The 27,454-nt window shown below is 35.6% G+C and overlaps 1 protein-coding gene across 1 annotated transcript in view; it reads left to right on the plus strand.

The window, feature by feature from the left end:
* Nucleotides 1-27,454, plus strand: part of GPATCH2 (G-patch domain containing 2) — a 117,359-nt gene that overhangs the window by 73,014 nt on the left and 16,891 nt on the right. Inside the window, exons 6-8 of the mRNA XM_082277266.1 lie at nt 12,288-12,352; nt 14,728-14,767; nt 17,357-17,427. Coding sequence (XP_082133392.1) covers nt 12,288-12,352; nt 14,728-14,767; nt 17,357-17,427 — 176 coding nt within the window. The remainder of the gene's footprint in view (nt 1-12,287; nt 12,353-14,727; nt 14,768-17,356; nt 17,428-27,454) is intronic.

The following is a 27,454-nucleotide window of genomic DNA, read 5'->3' on the forward strand; positions in this document are numbered from 1 at the left end:
TCTGGACTTGTATAAATTTTAAGCACAAGAACTGTCACTCATAAATAGCTGAACACAATGTACTTCCATCTCACTGTCTTGGATGTTGTTTTGGTGAGTCATGTCATAGTGTTGTATAAGTTGTAAGTTTTAAGGACAATTTGTCTTTATTAGGGACTAAGTTAGCTCTAGGTGATTCTGTAGTAACATGCTCCCAAAAACGTAAAATGTTGGGGTCTTGACCAAGATCTTCTCTGTGGCAGAGATCTTCTCTTTGCCGCCTTGTGATTTTTTCATCCCTTAATAACAGGGAAAATAATGTTCTAACTCCTCAAGAGCAACTTAGGTTTTCCTTGGAGTTTTGCTAGGAGTTCCTGATAACCACAGGCCAGAATTCTATCATGTATGAGGCAGGTAGAAAGTCAGTCTTTTCCAGGACCTGGCAAAATGTGCTTTACAGCTTTGTGTCTGAAAAACAGTTCTGTTCTCTATGGCCTGCAACACATTAAACACTTGCAGCAGAAGGAAAAATGTTCTTTACTTCATCCTCTATATCATCAGGACCCGACAAACCAGGCACTCCTTTTGTTCTTGTTTCTACAGTGATGCTTTTTAAGTAGAAGATATGGTTTTGCTGGGAAAACATTTCCTGTACATGGTTTTATCAGGAATTTCAGAAGCCTAAGGCAACTAATGTGTTGCAGAGTGACCAAAACTTGTGTTCATGGATCTGGCCAGAAAAGTAAAATTGATGCTACCAGAGTCATCGGGGAAAGTGAATTGTCTTTCCCCCATGTAATTTCCAGGAACAGGGAAGGGCTTGTAAATGAGAACAGTGCCCTGATTTCTGTCCTGCAACAGACTCGGCCTCTGTCATCACTCACACCAGCACACATCTAGGCAGTACTTAAACTCTGTCTTCTGTACATCGTTTTAAATTTTCTAAGAGAAAAGGTTTTTCACATGCTGCACACCGCTTTCTGACAGAAACACTGTAAAATTCTGTTTACAGCACAAAACCTGCAATGCTACTTCATCTTGCTGAAGGAGAGGATAGCAGATAGAAGCAGCATTCTGCTCCAGGAGCACAGGCTTCCCTTCCTTTGTGAATTAATGTTTTGGGATAGTTATCAATGTAATGCATTGAAAGTTTAAATCACCGTAAGGAACTCTAGGCTCTCTTAGGATCATACTGTGATGTTTTACATCATACAGGGCGTGATATCCTACAAAAAGAACTTGGGACTGCTCTCACTGATAAGGAGGGATTTAAGAGTAAGATAATACAGTTTAGTCTTAAAATCAAAGTTGATGATGATTTTGCACAGTCCATTCATGAGCTTAGCAATCAGAAGGATACATCTTTGGGATCTGCATTGTATTAGAAATGAAGAAATGCAATGCAGCCTTATTCAAGTGTTGCTATCCTAGTGTAGCACTGCTTTAAACCTAAGAAGCTTGAGAGTTTCTTTTAAAATGTATGAGTGGAATTCCCACTTTTGATTTTCTTTTTTCTTATTAGAACCTCCTTGTTTCCATTTTTTCTGTAGTAGAAGTTATGAATTATTTATGTTTAAAGACAAGGTGATGGAAAAGCTAGAGAATGTCTTGCTAAGAGAAATTATATTTATTGTAACATGTTTTAAAATGCATTTTATTTCTATGTCATTTTGCTTGGGGAGAAAAGTTGAAAATATATCTTAAGCCTGAATTTAGCTTGACCTTAAAAATGCCCAATGGAAAGTTGATTCTGAGCTTCTGCATGCTTCTCCTGTTCATCTCTACTGGCATTTACAATCTGAAACAATGGTTATAATTGTGTATTAGAAGTTCAGATGGCAGAAAAAGTGGCAAATACAGAAGGATTTCTAAAATCTGTTAGTCGTGTAAGCTTGTACTGTGAAACATTTATGTACAGACCAGTTCAAAATAATGAGAAATGTCATCCACATACATACTGTCAACAGTAAAACTGTCCAAGTTTGTGACTGAGACTCCCCTATAGCCTTTTTCCTGTTGTTTTACCACTGTTGTGAGCCCTTCTGGTGGGAATTTCACTTGAAATGAGGAAAAATTGTTTTGTGGGCACTAGTTATTTAAATGTTATCTAACCTAAAGGGCAAAAGGTGGTGCTTTTATTTTAGCAGTTCAAATGTGTAAATTCTATAACATCTGTTATTGATCAAACTGCATGGATTTTGAAAGGTGTTTTATTCCAAGTCTTAGCAAAATGTAACCTTTTAATCCACAGTCTTCTGATCCCTGAACTATTTTCTTCACATGGGAAATTTTGAGGTACACTGCTATCAGCATTCTCTTGTGGTCAGTCTTCTTATCACCTCCTTCTCCTGATAATTACAGCTCAGGTACTGTCTGGTTTTTGTTGTCCAGGCTGTAATACCGCTCATTGGGTGCCCCTTGGGAAAAACAAAAGGTAACAAGTTTTTCATGAAAATGAAACTGTAACAGTTCAAGACTTTAAAACCATGCAGGACTGTAGGTGTTTTGATAGGAAACCATTTGGTGGCTGAGAGGAAGATGAGAATTATCCTAGTAGATCTGTCAGGGGTTACTGATCCTCACCTGTTTCCCAGTCACTGGAAGTATAGTGGTATGGAAAAGATGGGATCTCACTGTTCTTCTGTTTACCACAACTTGTTTTTCTGGAAGACTGTGGGCTTCAGTGCACAGCAGGCAACGGGTCATTCTGTTTGATTGCAGTGGTTGGCCATTTGATTTTTGTTTCGTTCATAAACTAAAATCCCTTGTCTCTTTTGTAAATAAAAAGGCATTACTTGCAGGCTGTATTCTTGTCGGTATTTTTCATTTGTTTTCTGATGATGGAATCTAACAATAATGTGTCTAAATATGTTTATGAGTGTATAAATTAATGGAACTCATGTCAGCATGTTTAAAGTGAGTTTTAAGGTGTAAGTAAAATAGAAGGACTTTAAAGCAAATTATTTGGCTCAAAGCTCCATTTATATGGTGTATGTTTCAAGCTAATAATCAGGGCTTAGTGTGGGTCAGCATGTCATATCCCAGTGGTGTCTAGTGAGATGGAGGGTTATCTTCTATGTCAGCTAGATAACCCTATGAACAATTTGGAGCAGTGGAGATAATGGGACTGAATTCTGAAATGAAGTAGAACTCTGAAATGGGGCAGAATTCAGAACAGGAGCTGGAAATCACAGGGTACAGGGCTGCATATGAGCACCATGCGGCTGCTCGTGAAGGCAGTCACCTTTTGGCATCAGTAGTCACTTGTGTTTGACAATAATCCTTCTTGATCAGCTGCAATTAAGATGTGAGAGAATGGCAAATCAGGTACATATTCCTAGAAAAAAGAAAAATGAAGTAAAAAAAAAAAATTCCTTGCTACTGGCCTTTTTTTTTTTTTTTTTTTGGGTCATATTTTGGACAGCTTTTCTCCAAGGCACATTGTCCCCATTTATTGTGTTTTTTTTAAAGAATTTATAGCTTATTCTCCTTTCTTCTTCACAAAATATGATTTTTTTGTACTTGGAGGAAATTGTAGGTTATCTTTGTGGCAATAGACACACATTCATACTTCAGGCTTTTAATTTTTTTTTTTTTTTTTTTTTTATTACTCTGTATTTTACTGATTTTAACTTTCTATGTAAGGAAAAGGCCAAATCTGTTTCACTAACTATTCTGAAGAGAATAGTTATGTGCTCTCTGGTTTCATATGTCTCAGATGATGCAGCAAGCTTTCTAATTCTGCATCTGAATCAAACTGTTGATACCACAATTGAAGTAATTCGCTCTTCATACAAAATATGTAATTTATGAACAGACTATACACTACTTGAGTTTCAGGTTTGTGTCCACCTTTAGAGCTAGCACAGTACATCCTGCTGAATTCCACTATGATTTTAGAAGCTGGACTACTGCATGTATCTGTTTGCAGCATGTATTTGGACAAATCTCAGGAGCACAGATATTAAAGGCATTTTTCCCGCTGTCTGTTGTATCACTCATCTTATGTTTGCCGTTTGTTTTTAGCCACAGCCTAAGTGAATAATTTAGCACTGACGTGCATATTCTTTCTGTTGCATTTCTTCCCACCCTAGATAACCTCAGCTGTAACTCAGAGCAAAAGCTTGGTGGCTCCTGTAGCCTTTGGTCAGCCAGTAGAGGCCACTCACAGCTTGCGACTGAAGCTGGGCGGCGACTTGAAACTGGGGGTTTTGTTGTGTGCTTGGGGTTTGAATCCACGCCGAGCCAGCTCAGGCTGCCATGAGCTGTCACTGTACAACTGGTACCTGCAAAGGGCTCTGCTAGGAGTAATTCTGCTCAGATATGTAAATGCATTTAATATTGATGTTTTTCTGTTTCCTATAATAAGTCCCATGGCAGCAGGAATAAAAATCGCCTTTCGTACTTCAAGCAAACTCAAAGCAATTGCTTAGATGACATCTTTTGTTGCTGGTACAATCTTGACTGTCATTATATTATATTACTTTAACAAAGTAAGGAAATACTGTTACAGATTGCTTGGGGGAAGGGAAAGGAGGGTCTTGTTTAAATATTTTTCCTGTTTTTCCCAAATGGAAGCAGCATCTCCCAGATCAAGGCTAGCAGCCTAATTAATCGCTGCTCTGCTCCTTCCTCCTCTCTATATGACTGTGTGGGTAACTTACTTATTGATGATACTTTTACAAGTTAATACATTATTTCAGCATTTTAGATTATTCTTATCTAAAAAGGGTACAGTCCCAACACTATTGAAATCAAAATTGCGTTGATTTAGTGAAGATTTCACCTAAGAATAAGTTTTATGTCTAAACAGACAGCTAAAATATCATAATAAAAATTTATATATGTATATATTTATTTATATTTATGCAGCATATTATTGCAGCATTTAATTAGTAGCTCTGTTTCCCAAATAAGGTAAGTCTGGTTTGATTAAAATGAAATTTGTTAAATACTAGCTATTTACAGAGTACTGAAGTAGCAAACTTTTGGCTATTGTTTTGTTTCACAGCTGCCCTGAAGATTTCCCCTCTCCTAATATAAAATATTGAAATAGTGGCTGTCTAGTGTGATTTTGCAGTCAGGAGGAGTTTACATTTGCCTTTTTACAAGGAGTTGATTTAATTTAAATATAAAAACTAGGAATTTCTGGTTTATATTTTCTTCTCGAGACTTACAAGTCAGTCCATTTTTTGCGGTGTTGTGAGCTGCTGTTGGCGCAATAGTGCCACGTAGTACTATTACATATTAAATATTAGAAACCTCAGAAGAAACTCTCATACTGACTTCCTTGCAGATGGGAGACTTACAATTTTCAGTTTACCTGATGCTTTCTCCATACACCAATTTTTTTTGTTACATTATACACTAGTCTTGTTTCCTCTAATAGCTCCTCCAGTGTTACTGAATTACAGACCTAAAAACAGCAGGAATGCACCAATATATATATTATTGCAGTGCATCACTTAACTTACTCTCCCTATTCTACAGTATGTAAAAACTGGTCCCTTTGATTTAAATCCTAAATATTTAAGACAAAACCTGATGTGTGATATTTTCTGTCAATGTTACAATTTAAAGTAAACAAAAAAATTACACCCACGCCAGTCTCTTTTCAAAAAGTAACCTTTTGTTTTAAAGTTATATTATTTAACTTCAAAGTCAGGTTTTATCTTAAAAGTAGCAGAGAAAAGCTGTGAAATAGCAAAAGTTTACAAAGAAATTCCCTTATTTGCTTTTATACATAGGATTTACATTTTCCATTTTTCTCTGAAGTAACTAGATTCAATGGTAGGGTTTTCTTCTTTTGGTCTCTGATATCATGGTATTCCTTTTCGATCTGTTAATCATTCAGTTGAAAGCTGTATATCAGAAGATAGAGGCAGTTTGATCAGTTGTGTGAGAAGAAATGTAGAGAAAACTTTTAACAGTGTGTGATATCACTGGAGAGATTGGGGAGCTGGGACATATTCTGTCATGCCAAGAAACTTACTGATTCTTATTTTCTCTCTTTTTCTTTAATAGATTAAGAGAAAACAGGAAAACATGTACAGGGAGGTGTTTGTTTTAGTATTAAAGTCCATGTCTTTTGACCTATTTTTCTTAGAGATTTTTTTCTTTCCATATCACTTGCATGTATTTGCAAGCAGAATGGCAATGATCCATTGACTTTTGCAAGACTGTGTTAGTAAGAGGTTAATTTTAAAGAAATATGACTAGAGTAGCAAGAAACTGGTATAGAACTATTCTGCCAGTGAGCCTTGTCTTCATGGAGACTTCGTAGAGTTTGACTGTGCATCACTTAAAGGTAATCTGTACATTAAAGAGATGCTTCTCTGGAATGGTCAGTTTGGGCCCTTCAGCAAGAGTGTGCTTTCAGAGGGAATAAAAATGTAATGGTAATGTCAAGCAAGGGTTATGGTAATATTCCAGTAATGTATACTGTGATAGCTGTTTTTGTTTTCATAATTTTCTATATTGCTCCAAGTCAAATGTGCATCTATATTTTTTTTAAATATGTATTTTAAATCCAGAACTTTGTTACATGCATGTACTTTCTAAGGTTCCTAGTGAAGAAGGGGTATAAAATGAGTAATGCTAAATAGATACTGAAAATAAATAGGTATTGCTCTTGATCAGTGCAATAAAATGTGGAGAATAGATTTTTCTCTGTTTCTTCCCTTGATATAGTTTAATTTCCTATAAATTGACAATTGCAGATACGTGAATTATGAATTTGACATTGTCATGCTGTAATTTTCTGCAAAATCCTGTTCTCCAGAATTTGATTTTAATTGCATTTCATTTTGGAAAACAACTTCTTTGCCGAAAATCCTGCCTGAGAGAATTTTATTTGCTATACAACTTTTTAAGCTGTAGTTTATTATAGCAGTTAATTTATAGAGCAGAAAAAGGAACCTGTTCTTTCATTTAGGAAAGCAGCTAGCTTATTTGGGTAATTAGTGTCCAGCAAAATTTTACTGGAATTTTACTGGTTTTGCCTGCTATGAATGTGCCATAATTGTGATGACTAAGCTAAGCTTTCGAGTCAAATACTTCCATAATTATTTATGTGGCTCTTTTAAGCACATCATAGACTCATTTAGATTAGAAAGGACCTGTAAGAAAGATTGAATCCAGCCATAAACCCAGCACTGCCAAGTCCACCAAATCATAGCAAGGAAATAACATCCTGTAAAAAATGAGCTCAGTAGTATCTTTTCATTGCACATGCTACAGAGAGCTTGGCATAAAATCTAATTCAAGAGGCAAAATACCACTTTCAGTGTTTAAAAATTACTTAATCTGTGAGAAACTTACTTTTTCAGTAATGGAAAATATACCTGAGGAACAGTTATGAATAGGACATAGTCTGTGTTTTTTCAAAAATATTATGCCCTATGATAAACATAAATTATAAACAGGGAACGTATTTGCTCACTTGATTGTGTGGTAACATGGGAAAAAACAAGGCACAAGAAGTATGGATGGGTATGCATATTAGGGTTGTTTATATTATTTAAAATTACAAGAAAATACTGAGTCTTGAACACATCCATACTTGGGAGCTTTCTATCATAGATGTCTTAAAAAATAATTAATGATTTTCTTTGGGCAATTCAGTAACTGAACATTAAAACAGTTCAAATGAGAAGCAGAATTGTTAAGTAACATGTAGCATATTTTTGTTTTGTGTTAATGTGTTGTGGGTTTTTGTTGGCACACAGTAGTACCTTTTCTTTAAACTACTACTTTAAACAGCACATGTAAATTAAAATAGCACTATCATATTCAGTTAGAAGGTGCATAAATTGGTCCAGTAAATTGATTATTTTTTATGAAATAATGTTCTGTACAGGCTCCAGTGTTGGACACCCTTTAGCCTGTTCATATAAAGTGGCAGTGTTCAAGCACCCTGTGACTGAGCCGTGGCCTCTTTCCTCCCTGTCCCTCAGTGGTGTGAGCCACTCAAATGGGGTGATGATCTCGCAGTATCCAGCACTGGTGCAGCCTCCCCTCCCGTGCAGTTCTGGGCCCCACAGTTTAAGAAGGACGTGAAGGTCCTTGAACATGTCCAGAGGAGAGAACAAAGCTGGTGACAGGGCTGGAAGGCATGTCCTGTGAGTTGTGGCTGAGGACACCAGGCTTGCCTGGTTTAGAGGAAAGGAGACTGAGGGACGACCTCTTACAGCTTCCTGAGGAGAGGAAATAGAGAGTGATGGCCTGATCTCTCATCCCTGGGACCCAGTGATGCAGCATGTGGGAATGGTTCAAAGCTGTGCCAGGGGAGGTTCAGACTGGACATCAGGAAGCATTTCTTTACCAAAGGGGTGATGGAACACTAAAGCAGGATTCTGAGAGACATGGCTGATGCCCCAAACCTGTTGGTGTTTTTGGACAATGCCCTTAACAACACGCTCAAAATTGGTCAGCCTTGAATTGGTCAGGCAGTTGGTCTAGATGATCAGTGTAGGTTCCTTCCAGCTGAAATACTCTATTCTGTATTATTAGCATTTTAAAATAAAAGTTGGGGTGCTCAATATTATTTTTTCAGAGTGAAATCCTCTGCCTTTCTTGTCGTTTTTCTGTTTAATCCCAACATTTTTCCTTGTATCACTTCAGAAGTTTGTCATGTGTAGTATCTGGCAAGGGAGGATCAGGTTGGATATTAGGAAAAAACTGAGAGTGCTTAAGAATTAGAACAGGCTGCCGAGGAAAATGGTGGAGTTGCCATCCCTGGACGTGTTCACAGAATGAGTAGACATGTCACTTTGTGATATGGCTTAGTGGGCATGGTGGTACTCAATTGAAGGTTGGACTTGATGATCCTGGGTGTCTTTTCCAACTGTAGTGATTCTGTAATTCTGTGGTCTTGGGCAGCAGTTTATAGTGTTGTGTATTCTGAGGCAAAACTTGAATACTCTTCCATTTTTCTGTGTCCATCAGTTTAGGTCATAATTTCTCAGGCAAAACAATCTTTGCAAACCAGGAGTACTTTGTCTCTGAGTTGAAGTACATGCGTCTCAGGGATTCTGTAAACAGGATGCAGCCATCGCCTTGTCATCTTATTCAAGCAGTGATGAAAGGACCTGTAGCCAGAAGAAATTAAGTGTTCCAAAAATAACCCTAATTTTTTTTAATATTAAAACAATTACATTAACTGTGAGTTTGCAGTATTTCTTCCTGGAGAGACTTTTTCCCAGGAGGAAGATGACAAGCAAGGAAGCTCAAACATTTGCCTGGTTTCTGTTTGCAGTCCTACTTTTATTGTGGCTTTATGCAGCTAAGCCATGGTAGAGGTGCAACACAATTGGTCTGTGTGAAGACTTGTGTCTTTTGCACTTTTTAGAGGTCAATATTGTTCCTCATCCCTTAGGATGTCATTCCTAGTGATTTGCTACAGCTAATAATCTTTTTTAAAAACTGCTAGTCTTAAATTAGAAAAAGTTATAAATAGTTTCACTTTTTATATTAGTTAAGTTACCTAAGTCCCAGTATTATCATTATGTTTGATTATGGCGTAGTGTGACTTCTAGATACACAGATTGTTAAATAGTCTGTTAAGTAGTTAAAAATATACTAAAAAGGTTGAAAGATATTGGAATTTCCTAGGCATTTTAATGTCTCATAGGAAGGAACTTTTGAAGTCAGAATTCTGTTCATGTTGTGCGCACACTTTTAAGTGTGCAATGGCTTTTTTCCACAAAAGTTTATCCATCAAAAGATTTGAAAAAAAATCTACTGTATTTATGTTATTACAAACCATCATCTAACAGATGAACAGATAGATAACAGCTTTTTTTTGCATGAATGCAGAATCTGAACAGTGGAGAGGGTATTTGTTTTGTTTTTAGTGTCCTGTCACCTGCTGTCACTTTGGAGCCATTGGCGCTCACTTCTGCGGACATTCAGCAGATCCTTGGAGATTTTTGTAACAGTGAGGTGGCAGATGAAGGTGGGCAGTGGGTTTTGGTTTAGCTTTTTACACCCTGGGTAAGTTTTGCAAACAGGAATTAATTTGTATTAACATGTTGGGAATCTTACAATAATCAGCACTGAGCTTCATGCAAAGGTCTGTATGTGTGTACCTTATGAGTTTAGTTTTACAGATATTCTGTGGCTGTGTGGTAGCTGAAGCCATCTGGAGTGTGCAGGAGAAATGTGAACTCTGTACTTTGTGATCAGTTGTAACTGTATTCCAAGCAAGTTCATATTCTCATATAAATTGGTGGAAAAACATACTTCTGTGGTTTCTATATTATTTTAAAACTGGCAATTTATCAAGTGAATTTTCTTGAAATTTCCATGCTTATTAAATTCCAGATTATGTATTTTGAGTAAGCTGGAAACTTAAACTTGTTTCCATAAGTATGGCTGCAGGTAAACAACCAATTTTAGTCCAGAAAATAGCTTTTGCTTCTGTCAACATGTTGTTTATTTTCTCCCTGAGATAAAAAGTTCAGTTTTCTGATATTTGTACCAAGATAAAGTCTGTAAACAAGATTAATATAGTGTGGAAAAGGTTGTCAGCAGCCCTGGCAAAGGAAATAAGTTGCCTGTACACAGAACATACTGTAAACTGAATAAAAGTGTCAGGTCCACCATGAGATAATGTGATCATGAACCTCTAACAAAGCATGACATAGGCACGGTCGGCTTTTCTTATAGCCACAGTGTAGAAAATGGATTACTATATTCCAGGGATACCCACTGGAATAGCATGAAAACCTCATTTTGAGATTAATGCAGGATATAACTCTCAAGAGCTGAGCTGCATGCTTACCTGTAGTGTTAAAGTAACAGTTTAGTTATTAATCTTAAAATTTGGAAATTACATATTAAAATGTTGGTTTATATTTCCATGTCTGTCTTTGTGAATGGCCATTTCTCAGTTTTATTATTAGATGAACCATGACATTGAAACAGTAGCATTTGGTCAATGTTTTATTATCATCCCGTGGCTGTGTAAGGCCTTGATCAGTCTAGTAAAACAGTAAATTCCAAATGGGCATAAGGCAGTAGGTGATGTTCTCCCAGGTAGCTGCCGTGATTTCCTCTACTATGATTTGTATGCTTGCATAGATTTTTCAGAGGTAAGATATTACCAATTCTTCTTAATCCCCGTCAGCCAGAAAAGTGACAGCACTTTATTGTTTCTCAATTCAGCCTACAGTGACATCATTCTTCAGGTCAAAGAAGCAGATTTTGTTCAAATACTTTAACCACTTGGAGCTCTCAAATTATTCAGTGAGCATTCTTTGAAAGTCTTCCAGACTTGGAGCTCTGACTGCCCTGCCTTTTCTCCATTACAAAACTACATTAATAGGGATATTTTCACTTAAGAGTTGAGCTCATTATTCTTCTAATGACGAGTAGGCTGCTTTTATCCATGAATCTCCAGCTTACGTACTTTTGGCAAGCCTGAGCCATGTAAATATATTACCATTGAGTTTTTGTGGTCTCTTGTCAAAACTGGCCCAACATCTGACTTCATTCCACCTCTGGTTATCTCCTGATTATAAAACTGTGTCCAAGGAACTGAAAGTTTGTTCCTTCATTCTTTCCATCAGGAAGAATTTGCCTGCTGCTCTAGTTCCTTGAGCTTGTGTCTCATGAGTAGTCTCTTACTCTTCTGCTTTTACCTATCTACACATGGGCATGAATTAAGCATTTTGCAAAAATAAAAATAAAGCTGTTTGAATCCATTCTTGAGCAATATCAGAATGTCATCATCAGCAAAAGTCTGCATGTGCTCTCATGCATTCTGAAGATCATTCTTCAGTTGACGCTATCATGTATCTTAGGTTTCAGTTTATATAAAGCACTGGACAAGGACTGCAGTACAGTGTGGTAAAATTTATTTTACCTTTGCTTTCTATCCCCTGTCAACTTGAATTTCAAAAGTTTTGTGTTGGGAGGGGTTTTTTTTAATAAATTTTTTGCTGTATGAGCAATAAATAAGGACAGTATATTGCCGATGATTTTCAAAACATCTAATTTTTGTTTTTTGGAAGTAAAATACTTCATGGACTTTACAGAAAAGTAACTTAGGTCCTTGATGTCTTTATGTCTGACATCCAAACAGAATTACACGTAAAGGATTCTGCTTAATCTCATATAGCACTTTCTGCACTCAGGCTTTACTTTAGAATTGCAGATATTGCTAATTGCATTTACTGTATTTAGTATAATGTGTTAGTATAATTATTTTGTGTTTAATGTTTGTGATGTATTTTCTTAATAAGCAACCATTTTGTGCATATGCTGCCCCATTATTCAAAGACATTTTTCCTTTATGTTTCCATTAGATAACTCCAGGACCAGGTGGTAGCAGGAAAACAGTTCACTTGTCCCAGGATTCTCTTCACCATGAGTGAGTACCAGTGATGGGAGTTATAACTTTTTGCTATGGTTTGCTTTACAATGGTACCCCTGTCTCAAAGCCACATTTTACAACTGCACAAATGTGATGAGAGCCACAGCTCAATTTACCTGATGGTCTTTATTTAATAAGAGTACTTAAAATCCTTTTTATTTCATTTTTTGTTTCTTAAGGAAACATGAAATTCAGGTCTTTGTAAATGTCTTTTTATGAACTTTCTAAGTATCCTTTCCTAAAATGCAAACTTGTTTAAGGCTGGATAGCAAAAATGGGTTCTTTGAAAATACTTGTTTTGTTTTTCTCTAAAGAGAAATTCAGAAATGCCAAGCTTGAATGTATGCAAATACATAAGCATCATATCTTCGAGTCTTTCACATGATGTATCATGTAAGGAAGAAGTTTATAATAATTTTCACAAAAAGATATTGAATTCGTTGTTTAAACACCTGTAAATAGGGAATGTAATTCACTTTCTTTAGTTACTCTAGTTTGTCATTACTGTAAACTCTTATTCTCTTCCGCTGACAACATTAACAGCATTATTTATTGGTTACATCTTTTGAACACTTGGAAGATTATATTTTCCTTTATTTTTCAAAACAAAACTCTAAAACATAGACATACATGATGAGGAAATTATATATAATTTGTATATTTGGAGATATATTTATATATTCTAACTGCTACTAGATACATCATCCACAGTTTAAAACAAAACTTGCCAAACCAGGGGTACTACAAACATCAGCTCCTCAGTACCAACTGTTTTACACCTCTAATCCACCTCTGTTTCATCTCATAACTTGATAATGTGTGTGTAAATTCAAGAGGTTGTGATTTTGTAAGTTATTTCTACCGATTTCTACCAGTAATTCAACTGTTATTTTATGGGTTTTACTTTTACTTATTTTACTTAAAAAGACAAGCAAACAAATAATACTGTAATTAAGGGAATGGACAAAATGGTAAAAATCAGTGTCAAAGTTGTGTGTACATGGAATCTCCCAGTTTTCACCAGATTTTGAACTCCTGAGTACAATTGATGAATGTTTCATGTCCAAAATACGTAGATGTCTGCCTTGTCTCAAGGTATACTTTTTACTTTATTGCTGTTGTTCCTTTTTCACTTCCATCTCCTTTTCCTTAATCACCTTAAAAGTAGAAAAAGCAGTATGGAGGTTTGGGTGACAGCTGGTCTTTTATGCAAGAATGAGAGGATTGGCTGCTCATTATCAAACTCAGAAAAGTTGAGTGACAAAAAGCCACAAAACTTTCAGATTTGTGACTTGAAAATTAAAAGGGATTTAAACCAGACAGTTCCATGGAATCTGAATCTTTTCAGTATACTAATTAAAGTAAAAATTGAAGTGTAATTATGTGGCTGCTTGGGGGAGAAAATGGGGCTAAATTGCATTGAATTGAACTGTTTCAGAAAAAGCATGGCTAAGTTAAGCTTGTAATCTTTGGTTACACTTCTAGAGGAATGTGCAAGCATAATAGCAGATAGTGGGATGCTCTTTTTGTGCAGTATTTCAATGGATGGAATTATTTTATCCTTTGACCAAAACCTGTTGCTTGCTTACACAAATAGTATGTAGATACTACATGTATGTAACTTGAGACCCCCTTGTTGTAGGGGTTTTTTTTCTTTCTCCTTTTCCTTTTGCAAGTGTGCAGGTTTGTATGATGCTTGCTACAGCTCCATTCAGATGGTAATTCAGTTCTGTGTGACCACAGTGTGTATGTGAGCCAGTATTATTATGCTTTTACTGCTGTTGAGGGAAGAGGCACATTGTGACATCCCTGTATGTCAAAATCTTACTCTGAATTTCCATCTCTATGAAATAAAGCTACCAATAGTCACAATTTTGCAGTTGTATGGAGATATGAAGCCACTAGGTTTTGACTACAGACTTGGCATTTCACTTTAGTTTCAAACTCAGACCTCAGTTTGTGAAATAATACATTAACAGCTATTAGGTAGTCCAAACTACTTTAAAGTCTTTTCAGCTATAATCATTAATAAGTACCATTTCAGTACTAAATATGGAATTACTTTAATTTATAGCATGTGCATTGTAGTATATTAAAATACCATCATTTGCGTATTATTTTAGCTTGTTTGACGAAATATAATTACCTATAAAGCCAGCAGCTGCTCAGAAGTGAAACTGTGATGCATTCTTTCAGAACTGTTACAAACTTAAAGCATTCAATAAAAATACCCCATTAAAATAAAGCATAGCCAACGGCTGTATTTTCCTGGCAGGCAATAAAATACCCAAAAGCATGCACAGACTGGTCATATGACAGCATGTGCTTTGTTAGTTATATTGTTAAACCTGTCTTTTCTTTTTCTCCCACAGTCACTGGTTTAGCCCTGGGGCTAGAAAGGAACACAGCCAGGTAAGAACTGCTTTGATCAAGAACAGTTTACTTGAGATGTATAAAGAACTTTACTCCAGAGGTAATGGGCTAATATTTTAAGACATTGCAAACAAAGCAGGTATAATTTCATATCTTCTTTTAAGCAAACATATTAACAGCAGTGCATTTCCAAAATTCTCTTAATTAAAAATCTTTAATTAGTCACTTAATTTCACTTAAGTATTTTTGAGGTTTTAGTGTTTAAATGAAAATTCTGATTTTTTTTTTTTTTTTAATGATTTTGTCAGTTGTGGTATCTCCAAATGTTACATTTCTTAAAATGCTGGAAAGCAAAATGTTTTGCTCCCAAAATCAAGAAATACAGAACCAGTTACACAAGTGGGGAGCCTTCTACAGGAAGATCTTCAATTCCTTTTTTCTGCATTTCATTGGTTAAAATGCCTACTGCAGTAAAAAAAGAACTGTTACATCTCCATCATGGTGCAGATATTGGTGAAAATACCTTACTAGGTTGTCTGCTGAGCCCCTACAGTGCAGTCCCTGGGAGATCCAAGCCTGGAGATGTGGTTGCAAGAATGTGAAGCCATATTTAATGTTTGATTAACAACATGGCACTTAGTTCTTTAGCTTGTCTTCAGACATGGAGGAATACCTCTCTTTGTGAATGGTAGTGAGGTCTAAACAGAACATACCATCCAGGACTATAAAATGTGAGAATAAATCTGCTCTCATTCCATAGATGTATAGTTAACTTCAACTGCTAAATAAAAGTAGCTGAAAATATCATTAATACATTGAAATTTAACACAAACTTTCCATTTTTTTAAGTTGGAAAAAGTTGATTTAACAGTTGATTGCATTAGATCTGTGCCAGTTTGCTGGTACTTTTGCAAATGTAAATAAGATTTGAAACTTCAAAAGGAAAGAAAGTCTGAAGAGTCTTTGGAAGGTTCATCTTCAGATGATCCATCATGAACTCTTGTAGCTCCAGTAAGTCATAGTTTAAACCTTTCCTGTTCCCTCCCCTTTCTTTTGAACTCCAGAGCAAGCAATACTACTTACCCAAAACTGCCAGAGTGGATAAAGCACAGTAGTTTTAGCTGTAAATTGTGACTCCAGCATGTTACAATAAGCTGACTGACACTTCACCTCTAAATAGACAGCTTTATATAATTCACATTTAACTCTCATTATTTTGAAATAAATTTTCTAGTGTAAGGATCATCTAAAAAAAACTAGGTTACCATGAGTTTGATGAATTAATCAATTTTTCTGCGATAATAGCAGATTTGAGTTAATTTTATATTTTATGTGGGTTTTTCCATCTTTCCTAAGAGCTGTATTTTCAGAGCTTATCTGAAGTTAACTGAATTTGTAATTTACAGATTACTAAGGAATAGTGAAGTAAAGCTAATGTCACTAATTATAGATGTTACTGGTACATAATGGGTTTGAGCTTTTTTTTAAGACAGAGGAAGAAAAGAAATGAGTGTGATGGTGTAATGTAATTTTGACAACCAACAAAATTCTCACTAAATTTATTCATATAGTTAACTACTGCATCTGAGAACTAGATAGTTGAAATTACAAGAAGCATTCCTTGTACAAGAGGGAAGCTGTGGAGAGTTGAGGAGAAATTGTTCAGTTTTTCAAACTGGTGGCATTTTTTGGAGTCCATGGTCATCTACAACATTAAGGGTTGGTTGTCCAAGTCTTAAAGTTGATCATTTCCTAATTTCCACAGGATTTTCAATTGTCTTTGCTGTGAATATTAGGTCGATTTGCCTCTCCTTTGTTTCTAAACAGTCTTTCATTCTAATTTTTCTTCAATATATGAGACATTTCAAACAACATTTGTGGAGTTTTTATACTGTCCAGTTTCAATTTCTTTAGTATAGCATTCTCATGGTTATTTTTTACTGTCAGTGTGCCTTGACTCGTCTGATAAATGTCATAATGCTGGAAATACAATTTTGAGTGTTGGCATCTGAATGAAAAGTCTTCCTTTATTTGTCTAAAAATAAACAAAATAAATCACAGCTTGTTTCAGAAGCTGAGTCACCATTTCAGTTAAACAAATCCTTCACTATTCCTACTTCCTCACTATTACAGGAAGCTTTAATACTGTGTTTTTGTTGATTCTGCAACTTGCAAATTACTAAAGCTCCTGGGGCTTAGAAGAGTTTACAACTGTTTCATAACTGCTTAGATACAAGTGCTAACCTGAACAATTTTTTTATAAGTTAAGTGTCCTCCAAACAGTTCCAATTATATGACTTCAAAAATTTAAATTGAAATTGTGAAAATTGTAAAATTTTACAGATAAGTTAATTGTGAAATTGTGATTGCATGGCTTTCTAATATGCTTTGAAAATGCTTTAATTCTTACATTTTCAATTATTCAGGCATTTTAAATTGGTGGGATATATATATTTACATATTAGCTACTATTGTAAAATTCTATTAATGTCCATCTCAAAGTCATGGATGAAAACTATTGACAGATTACTCAAGAGAGGAAATAACTGCACGGTCAGAATAAAAATTCTAAAAAGCAAATGAAGGCACTGTTTGTGAGACTCTTCTGAACATGTTTTCTTTTAACAGCTTCAGCTCTTGCGAGACAACCGCTCGGAGAGGGGACACAAGAAGAACAGCTCTGTAAAAACAGCCAGCAGGTAAGTTAATGTGGCAGCTGCCTTTAGTACACTTGATGTATTTGGTGATTTCTCAAATCTTTATATAAAACTTACACTATTCTTATGGGGTATTTTCAAAGGTCTCCTGGGTTTATTTGTAACTAACTTTCAAGAATTTCTTTTGAATGGCATAATCTTTGCCTTATGTATGAGTGTTTGACCTTTTTTGGTGACTATAATGCAACTGCATTTGCCAAACTTAACCTCTAGAACATCATAATTAAATGGATGCCAAAGTAAGGTTTGTGCTTCTGGCATGTAAGTTAAGTGCTGGAAACATAAAATTATATTATGCATATCTGAAATCAAGAAGATAACTCAAATACTGTAACACTTAAATTGTTCATATATTTTGACAATAAACATTTCATTGTGAAGACTTAATAAAAACAAATCTACTTCTATCTCCATCTTCTTTCCTTCCCCTCAAAAGACAAAAACTTCAAGACTGAACTTACTGATATAGGAGTCTATTTCTAGAGGGGGTTTTTTATGTGCAAGTCACCTGCTGAATCCATTCTACCAAATAATTATTTTAATTTTAGTATTTTTTTCAAATGAGAAACTACAGAAATGCTTCCCATGCTATGCACAACACCTTACACAATTTTTATGTTGTCTGTAAAGATGGCAATGTGCCATTAAATTACTTTCTTCAAAAAGTTGTAATAAATTTATATCATCATATGATTCTATGGTACCACTTGAGACAATTTTCTGTCAACCAGTTGTTTTTTAGTATATATGCAGTCACTCAGACCAAAGATTTTAATATTCTTAGATACTTGCCTTGCTGATTACCTGGAAAGGGAGACCAATTTTTTTTTTAAATATGCATATTAAATATGAATCTTTTTCATTGTATAGAAGTTCTGGTTACATGCTCTCAAACATAGGTTACAGAAGTGTCAGTCATTCATCTATAAAAATTTTGATTATCTTTGTCTATCAAACCTTTTATATTAAAATTCTGAAAATTTCTGCATAATTTTCTTGCAAGTGCACTTGTAAATGATATATTTTCACTCCAAATTTTTGAATGAGTTAACTTTAGATAGAATTTTCACCATAAATGCACTCTTACTATCAGAGTGCTCACAGGAAACTGAGAGTATAAAGTGGGTATAAAGTGAGCAGTAAGGAACAGATTATATTCAGAGTCATTTTAGGGTCTTTTTTATGCTGTAGCAAAATAAAACAGAGTATGAGGAATTCAGAATCATAACTTACATGTTTGTTATCCTGGCCAATGAAGCTCTTGGGAACTGTTTGTTACCTGCACAAGCAGTTAGAAGAGAGAGTTGCAAAGTGGCATTAAATACATGAAATGATCTTCAACCTCTCTTCATGTCCAGTCAACAGTACCTTAATTGACTCTTATCCCAATAAAGATGTGGCAGTTTTGTGTAGAAGTAATATGTGTCAAATCCAGATAAGTGAAGATTAGCATTTTCAAAAAAATACCCATATTGTTAAAGTAGCACTTACATAAACTCTTATTACAATGTATTACAAGGTACATGATGTACACAGTCCAGATTCATCCAAATAAGTCAGGTTATTTCAAGATAATTACTTGTGCTCTTTCAGAAAACCACCATTCTCTCTGTCTACCATAGAAACTTGAAGTGACTTAAAAAAAAATTCAAAGTACTACAAAACTCATGTTTTTAATAGGCCATCTGCTGTCTTAGAATATGAAAGCATACAGTCTTGTTTACATGGTATATATTAAACATATACAGACACTTCCAGCTACTTCAGATGAGCAATCCCTTAAAAAGAGGCGTATAAGAAGTAGTGGCTCTGACCTTAAATTGTCTTGCTCTTTGTTGCTAAATGCAGTGAGACAACAGCAGCAGTGGACAAGTTTTGGACATTCTATAAAATTATTGTACATATCCAGAATACAGCTGTTTTTATTGCAAGACTGAATTTCTCTGGGTCTTTTTTTTTGTATCATTTTCAGATAACTGCATTTCTTGTTCATTTGCTATTCTGGTAGACCTTTCTTTTGTTTTTCATATGTGTCTTGAGATGTGTACACACACATTTTTCTATGCTTGCCTTGACTTTTCTTACCCCTTTTGGATGACTGAACACAGTTCTTGTCTCAGCATGTAGACAATATGTAAATACCCTTATTACATTAGATCAGTGACTTGTGGAATAATTTACTGTGTAAATACATCAGAAAGGTGTGGAGCTCTAAGCGTGGCAGTGGTCTGCAGCTGTCTCATTGTGGTGGAATCATACTGTCTGGGATGAGCTTTACTGTACTGGGTTTAATGTCTTAGATTTCTTCTGTCAAAATTAATGATAATTATCTAATCCTGTACAAACTAACATGAACTTTTGCTAGTGCCAAGATAGATTGTAGAGAACTGTTGATATGGCTACTGACAGACCAGATGTGGGGGACAGACCTGCACTACAAAACTTAGAACCTGGATAGGTTATATTACACTGATACAGTTCAATATATCTATCTATTTATGCTACCTATACAGGTAAGATTTAATCTGCAAATATGTAGTTTTCCCATTCATTATTTAGATTATTAACAGTACTGAAAAAGGCTCTTTAAAAAGTTGCATTGCTTTCTCCTCTAGAGCCTTGGAAAATGTTCTCTGTTTGTATTATCTCTCTGCATTAGGATGGGAACGGTCTCCTCTCCAAATCAGCTACACTGCTTAAAGGATAGATAATTCTTCCAGCTCCTTGTTTTCATCCCCTATTCTTTTGCCAGTAGAGAAGCTTTTTTGTCTGAATTTTTTAATATGCTTTGGGCAAAACCAGCCTGGTCAGCTCAACACACCTATTTAAATTAAATTGGCTGGTTTTGTACAAACCATATGAAGGCGTGCTCACACGATTTCTTCCTCCAGCAGAGCTGTGGAGCTGATAATCTCCAGCAGATGCGTGATAACAAATAGCTTGGGATAGTAATGTCTTCATCTGGCGCAGTTGTTAGCAGACCAAATGTCTGTCTGTAGCCCGAGGCAGTGGGCAAACATGATTGAGTTACGGGGAGTTAACAAGTTGCTGCTTGGCAGCTGAACTGCCGGAGCTGATCATGGGCTCTTTGCCTGCTCCCCTCATGAGGTAAAATACGTTTTCTTAAGTCACTTCCTTAAAATTTTACAAAAGAAGGGTTTTACCTAAAGGAGATTCCACCCTGGCTAAGATTCCTTTGATCAGCAACGGGGACAGTGTTGAAGGATATTTTGCTGAACTGCTGTAACATGATTTTGAACATGTGATTGCATTGTTAACTATGTGGGGGGACATCCATCACACAGCTCTCTCTCTGTCTTTAAATACCTCATGTACTTATCCTCACAGCCCCCTTATGAAGAGGGGAAGTACTTTTATCCTCATTTAACAGAATAAGCAGGATACTTAACCAACTTCATATTTTGCCTTTGGTCATACAGTCAATGCCATAACTAGGTAACTAGAAACAAGAGAATTGCAGGTTGGGAAAACAGTGGACTCTGAATAAGTTACTCTTGTGGAATCATTTCCTTTACATAGAGGTCTTGTGTCATATTTCTTTTGTAGTCTGCTCCTGTTAAGTACCTGAGTTATTTCATCTACATTTTTTTTTTCTTACTGTATTGTAACTGTAATTTGATACATGCCTGAATTGAGAAACTGAAAGGAAAATAGCGCCCAAATTTTTACCACTTAGTAATTTTTTTGGGTTGAATCTTGATAATTCTTTGTTGGCTTTCCACATGCTAGTGTTTTCCCCAGAGATGTCTAAAAGAGGAAAAAAAAATCTACTTTTAGTTCCTATGCAGTTCATTCCTGGCTTGAAAGAAGATTAAGTCGTACTCATGAAAGTGGTTTCAAGGTAGAGTAGAATTTTACCTGTCAGGTTTCAGCTACCTAAACTGAGGCTGTGTTAAGAATTTAATCTATGTAGCAGCAGTTTAGCATGAGCTAGTTAGCCAATTCTTGTGGCTGCAAAGTAGACCATAGCTTGAGGTAGAGATAGTACCTTGATATTTCTTTAAAAATCAGCAGGAGCTCCCTACTTGGCCTTTACTGTAGTGTGGCAGGAGGACTGTGTGCCAGTCCTCCAGTGATCACCTGAGCTGGCCAGAAGTCTTTGAAGTCTTTTCCTGCCATGGTAAACAACACTGATGGAAATTCCCTGTGGTTTTTGCAACTCTTGCTTTCCCTCCTTTCCCTAGTTTTTCTCAGTCCAGTTTAATTCTGTGCTTGTGCTGATACAAGAGAATGACTCTCACGTCTTTTAACTTCTTATAAATGTGTTCTCTGGGAATTAGTATTTAAAGAAAGCTTGTAATAGATAAAATGGCACCAAACCTGAGGAGAGCTTTACAAAAGACTGTAATTGTTTTGGTTAAAATTGCAGCTTTTTGTCTGTCCCAGTTTTAAAGGATAAACCCTATTCGTGCATTTGTAGAGCACTTGTTCATTTTCATCTGATGATATGGAACATGGTACTTTTTTACATAGATATGACAAATAACATTACAGCTGCTCTTTATTTGATCTTCTAAAGAGACAAAGATGTGCAAGGATTCTGCCTGCTCCCTCTTTCCCATCGTGTCATCTGTTGTTTGGGAAAGAGTCCTAATTTGCAACAGATACAAAACTATTTGTCGAGGTGCAGGTTGCCAAAAATAAATGAAACCATTAATTACTACATTTTTTGAGCAGCTGTTAATGGATTGGGATAAGAAAACTGTACATTAGACTACTGGTTAATTACAAGAACTGTAATTGTTTAATGTAGCTTTTGTGGAATGAAATTACAATACCAGAGGAGGTAAATTCAGCCGGTTTTTGAAAATTATACACGAACACGTGCACATACTTACACTGCAGAAAAGCAAAGGAATGCATAGCTGTTTTATTAGGTGATTTGCTTCTGCTATCACATGAACACATTCTCAACAAAAATACTTTAAAATAAAGTCATATTTAAACACACCTTTTAATTCAAGTGTAAAATTATTAAAGGTAGTAAGTTAATGTCTTGTAACCCCAGAGCTAATAATGCAGGAGATTCAGATACAACATTAAAATCCAAATGTGTTTACATCATTAGAAATTAACAACTAAGCAGTTTTATCTCCTCTTTGGTGTGCCATGAAGCAGTAACTGTGCTGTTATGATTGCTGCTTAATAATATTTGCAGTTCCAGATTAAATTATGTGAATGTTTGAGGACACATTGCTTCCCTCCCTTGCTGTCACCCTCAGGGACAATATTATTCCATCAGTTTAGTATTTTTCTTCTCTGGAAAGGATAAAAGATGGTGCTGCTTTGGGAGACAGCAATTCCTGATTGAGTTTTCTGTACTGTTGCCTTATTTTTAAGGTGCTGGAAGGATTTTCACTTGGGAGAGGAGGACAGGGTGATGAGAGTTTAATTGTTATTTCAAAGTGTAGCCAATGTGTGATGCTTTAATTTTATGGAAATCTTTGAGCTTCAGTAGTGTTTCATGGATAGATTTAAAGTATCTATTGAATAAATGGCCATTAATCACCTAATGTCTTTAAACTGTTACCTTAACTGGACTTCCATAATGAGAACTTCACAAAAATAGAAGAAATTTTGAACCAGGCTCTGTTATGAAAATACGTTTTTCCATTAATTCCATCAAAGCAATTTCTTTGGCATCTTTAATGCAAAATTAGGTACAAAACCACAAGCTGAATTTTGTTGTTCTTGCACTAGAATCTAATATACTTTATAATAAGGTACATAAACAAGCTGCTAAATGATACTGAAAATTTGTCATTTAAAATGGAATTCCAGGTACATGGAGAGCATGTATTTAACAGGAAGTTAATATTTCCTGATTTTAAAAACATTTATAGTAAAAAAATCAGATGACCTCTAGAAATTATGTACCTCTGGATCCTCCTCATGTACTGTCTGGATTGAATTTTTCCCCTGAATGAACTGATAGCAAGTTTCTCACTTTGAAGTAACCAAATTTTAGCACATGGTGTGCTTGTTTCTCACATTCACCTGCATTAGATACTCTGTCTTGCTGTCTTTTTGCATAAGTTTGTGCTCCACAGCTCAAACTTTGCTTGTCTCAGCTTACCTATTAAAATACTAACGGCATAAGGATAAGCTTAATTTGTGCTCCAGAGGTCTGAAGGCCCCTCCTGCTGTGTAAGGTCTGAGGAGGAGCTGTGCACAGGGACTTGCACTGTCCTTCCCCAAACTGTTTAACCTGTGGTTAGGCAGCACTGCAGTCAAGGAGGTTGTTTTGCACTCTGGTTTTCCACTACTCGTTTGTCCCATCGTCTCCCCCACCATGGGAAATTTGGTTTTGTGTCTCTGTGTTCCACCACAAAGGCACATTTACCATAAGGATGAAGATGAATAGGTGTGCATGAAGGAAAGGTGGGCTTCCCTCTTTCTGGTTTTATTGCACATTAAATTGTCCGATTTTTACATCAGGTTCCTACTAAACTAAAAAGGATCCCTGAATCTCATATGTGTAAATCAGTATCCCCTGGTGCACATTCATTAAAATTCTGAGGCATAGGCACACTGACTTTTATCCAGACTGTGGTTTTGTGTAAGGAGAGAAAGAGTTTAGATGAAAATTTGGATAGTTTGTTTCAAATTACATACAATTTTCATGTTTTGTCCTCCATTTTTGAGCTACTGTATTACATACTTGGATTTTTAATGTTGCTTCTTGTTCCTTACCTGTTATAAAACATTTTGAGTGCAACACTAATGTTTGCAATAATTTAACCTAACTCTATATGACTGTAATCCAGAACTTTAAAATGTGGGTTTTAAAATCTTTTTGACAAAATACATTTGTCCCATGCTAAGTTTATTTAGTGAATATCATACTTGGTAAACAAATATGTATCCAGAAATACCTGGAAGAAATGGTGTAGCTGAGTACACTATCAAGGCCTTCCATTAAAGTGTCTGTTCAAATCCATGTTTACTGCTCAAGTCATAAAGATATTTTCTAAAACACTTCAGAGCTGGATCAAGGCCCATATCTCTCAAATAGCAGCAGTGTTGTTGCAAGATGAAGAAGAAACCAAAGAATATTTGCTTTAGAATTTGTGAAACAATATTGTCCTGTAGCAGGATGACAGTCTGTTACTGTGACCTATTTTCAAACTGCATTTCACCATTGCACAAATAGGAGCATTTTTTTAATCATGTACTGCTTAACACAAAGCAATAATGAAACTTGCCATCAAAAATATTTAGAAATATTCTAAATGAATATGAAATTTATATTGAGTTAGTATAAATATTAATTTCCTGTATTGAAAATGTGAAATCATGTCATTTGTTGAAGAAAACGGAAAGTTTTTTGCTGTCTAATTTTTGACAGAAGTGTATTTTTTGGGTTTGTTTCCTCAGTGTTCCTTGGTGACTTGTTTGTACACCAAGATATTGGTTTGGATTTGCCTTTGTGTAATTCGTATACTTTTGATCAATTCCAACTCATGCCCAATTATATTACACTAAATTAACATAATTCAACAGATGTTGATATTTAAATGTTTTCTGGCATTCACATCTTGGACAGCTGTCTTAGAGCTTGGGGAAAAGGCAAACATTTAGAGTTAAATGCTGAACATATGCTTAAATTACTAATTAGAACCAAGAAAAAACAATGCATTATCCTTTCTTAGGGCAGTAGGCCTCTACTACAGAATTATTTTTTAGGGTCTCTTTTCACAAATAAAGTGCATAAGTGACTTGAGTATGGGTGTCAGAACGTACGTAGTGATGCAGGTTTTTGTTTTCCATCATGTGCACTAAAATTATGCCAGTGTGAAGTTGAATGTGTCGATTTGTAGTGTTCAGATAAATTTTAGACAACTACTGTGTTTGAATGACAAAAGTGCTGCTAAAGATAACAGAAAGGAGTGTGCTAGGATATTGTATTTACTAAGTGATGAGGTAATCTGATGGGCCAGGGAAAGATTGTATTCTAGTCATAACAGGATTGCACTGGGACCTTCAATAATACAGGTATGTCACCCTTATGCTTGAAGTTATGTTGTGAACGGATTGACATTGTATGAAAGGAGTTTGATAGAGTTGCATGGGTTTATCGCATCTTTTTAAGATGTAATAAAAGGGAAATAAAGTGCATAGCTCTTCTGGTTAGTGTAATGGTTTTCACACTAGCAGAGGTAAGTGAAGCAATCTATTATATAGATGATGTCATTCTTTAGACAAATTTGAAGAAAAGCTTTACTGTTTGTAAAGGATGAGGAGGAATCATGCATGGAACTGATTTCATGTTGTCTGAGAAAAGTGACAAGAAAGCAAAAGAGCAAAAGAAGGCAGGTGCCTTCTTTAGAATGGACAAGGAACCATCCCTCTCTAACTGTCCATGGGGCAGATGCATTACTGCGCATGCTACCCTTCTCTGGGTGTTCAAGTAGACACCAGGAGCTGCATTCATGTTTTGACAAGCTGTGTACCACAAAGGAAAGAAGACATCTTTCCTTACAAAATTCCTTAGCCATTTTTTTCATGTATTTTTCCTCAGAAGCAAACCTGCCTTGCATATTTCAGTGTAATATTATGAAATCATCATGCATCTTTTCTGTGGTTAGATTGATACGCATGCCAGAGGCAAAGATTAAGTATTTTGTTATACCTAGATAATACAGAGTAGTCTTCCCAAATTTACAGCCCCAGTTGCTTAGTACATGTATTTGGAGTGATACCTTTTAATGTAATCCATACTTCTGGAGACTCAATCAAATGGGAATGTAGAATTTTATGTTTGTCTTAATTTAATTAGCTATTAGTGTTATGAGATGTTTGGAAAGACATATATGATAGGGTTTTAATGGTGTTTACCTCTAAACTTATCATAAACTGTTCCACTGACTCTGATGCTCTTGAAGCCATTGTCTGTCACTTGTGGTAATTTCGGAATGTACAGGAAGAATTAAAATTCCTCCAAACTCCCTTATTTAAGCAGCACTAGTGGATGTGTTCCACTGGACACCAGATACAGCAGTGTCTGCATTTTAAGCCATGTAAAAACAAGATAGGCTGTACTACAGGTCCATTCTGTGTAAGGAGAATCATTTATGTGATATTTTTGTGTAAAAGGTACTTAAATAACAGAGTATTTTTTGATTTTTATGAAGTTGAGCTGTTCCACACATTGCATTTTTTAAATCATTTTATTGGCTTGTTTCTCTGTTCCACAATCGAGTTCTGTTTTTTCCATCTTTAACTGCTGCTGTGAACATTGCTTCACACTCTCCCTACTCTATTTCATTTTGTAAGAAATTGCCCAGGTATTTCAAGCTTGAAAGTGAGTTGTCGTCCCTACTGCATTCTCCTATAATCATATCCATATGAATATGTATTTTTTTATCCATGTTTTAAGACTGAGAACTGACAGTTTCAGTTAGATTTCCCCTTCAAAATAATTCTCTCAAGTCCCTTCTAAAATGCAAACCAGTTAACTTTGGTCTTTTTGTGATGTCTCATGAAAGAAGTTGACTTAAGAACTTTCATCAAGCCTCTGCATTAGCTGAAGCATTCAGTAGTGATAAACTTGCAGAGTTCTACAGCCATCTGCAGGAATGCACTGATACTGTGGCAGAATGGAGTGTCACTGTTTACTGTGTGTTTCTTCCTCAGGTGAGAGACGTTAATTGCAATATAATGGATAGGCAAGTATTGATCATTACCAATTCATCTAATTATGGAATAGAAATCAGTCTTCTTGAAAACATTATTACATCATAATAATATGCTGCATCAGATTTTCCAAGTTAGTGTACAGAAATTTGGTAAAAACTGTTAAACAAAAAACACTCCTTCACACCTGCCTTCATTAGTAAGTTTTGTTTTGTGATGATAGTGAGTACAGAAGCAGGTAATAAACCAGAGAACTAGAACACATGTTCAGGAATATCTGCTGTCCTACAGCCATTTTATTGTGGTGTTCTTCTCAGTGACTGGCGAACTTTCAACTCTGATAGTGGCAAGG

Source organism: Coloeus monedula (assembly GCF_965178545.1).
Source record: "Coloeus monedula genome assembly, chromosome: 2".
In the NCBI taxonomy this organism is placed as follows: Eukaryota; Metazoa; Chordata; class Aves; order Passeriformes; family Corvidae; genus Coloeus; species Coloeus monedula.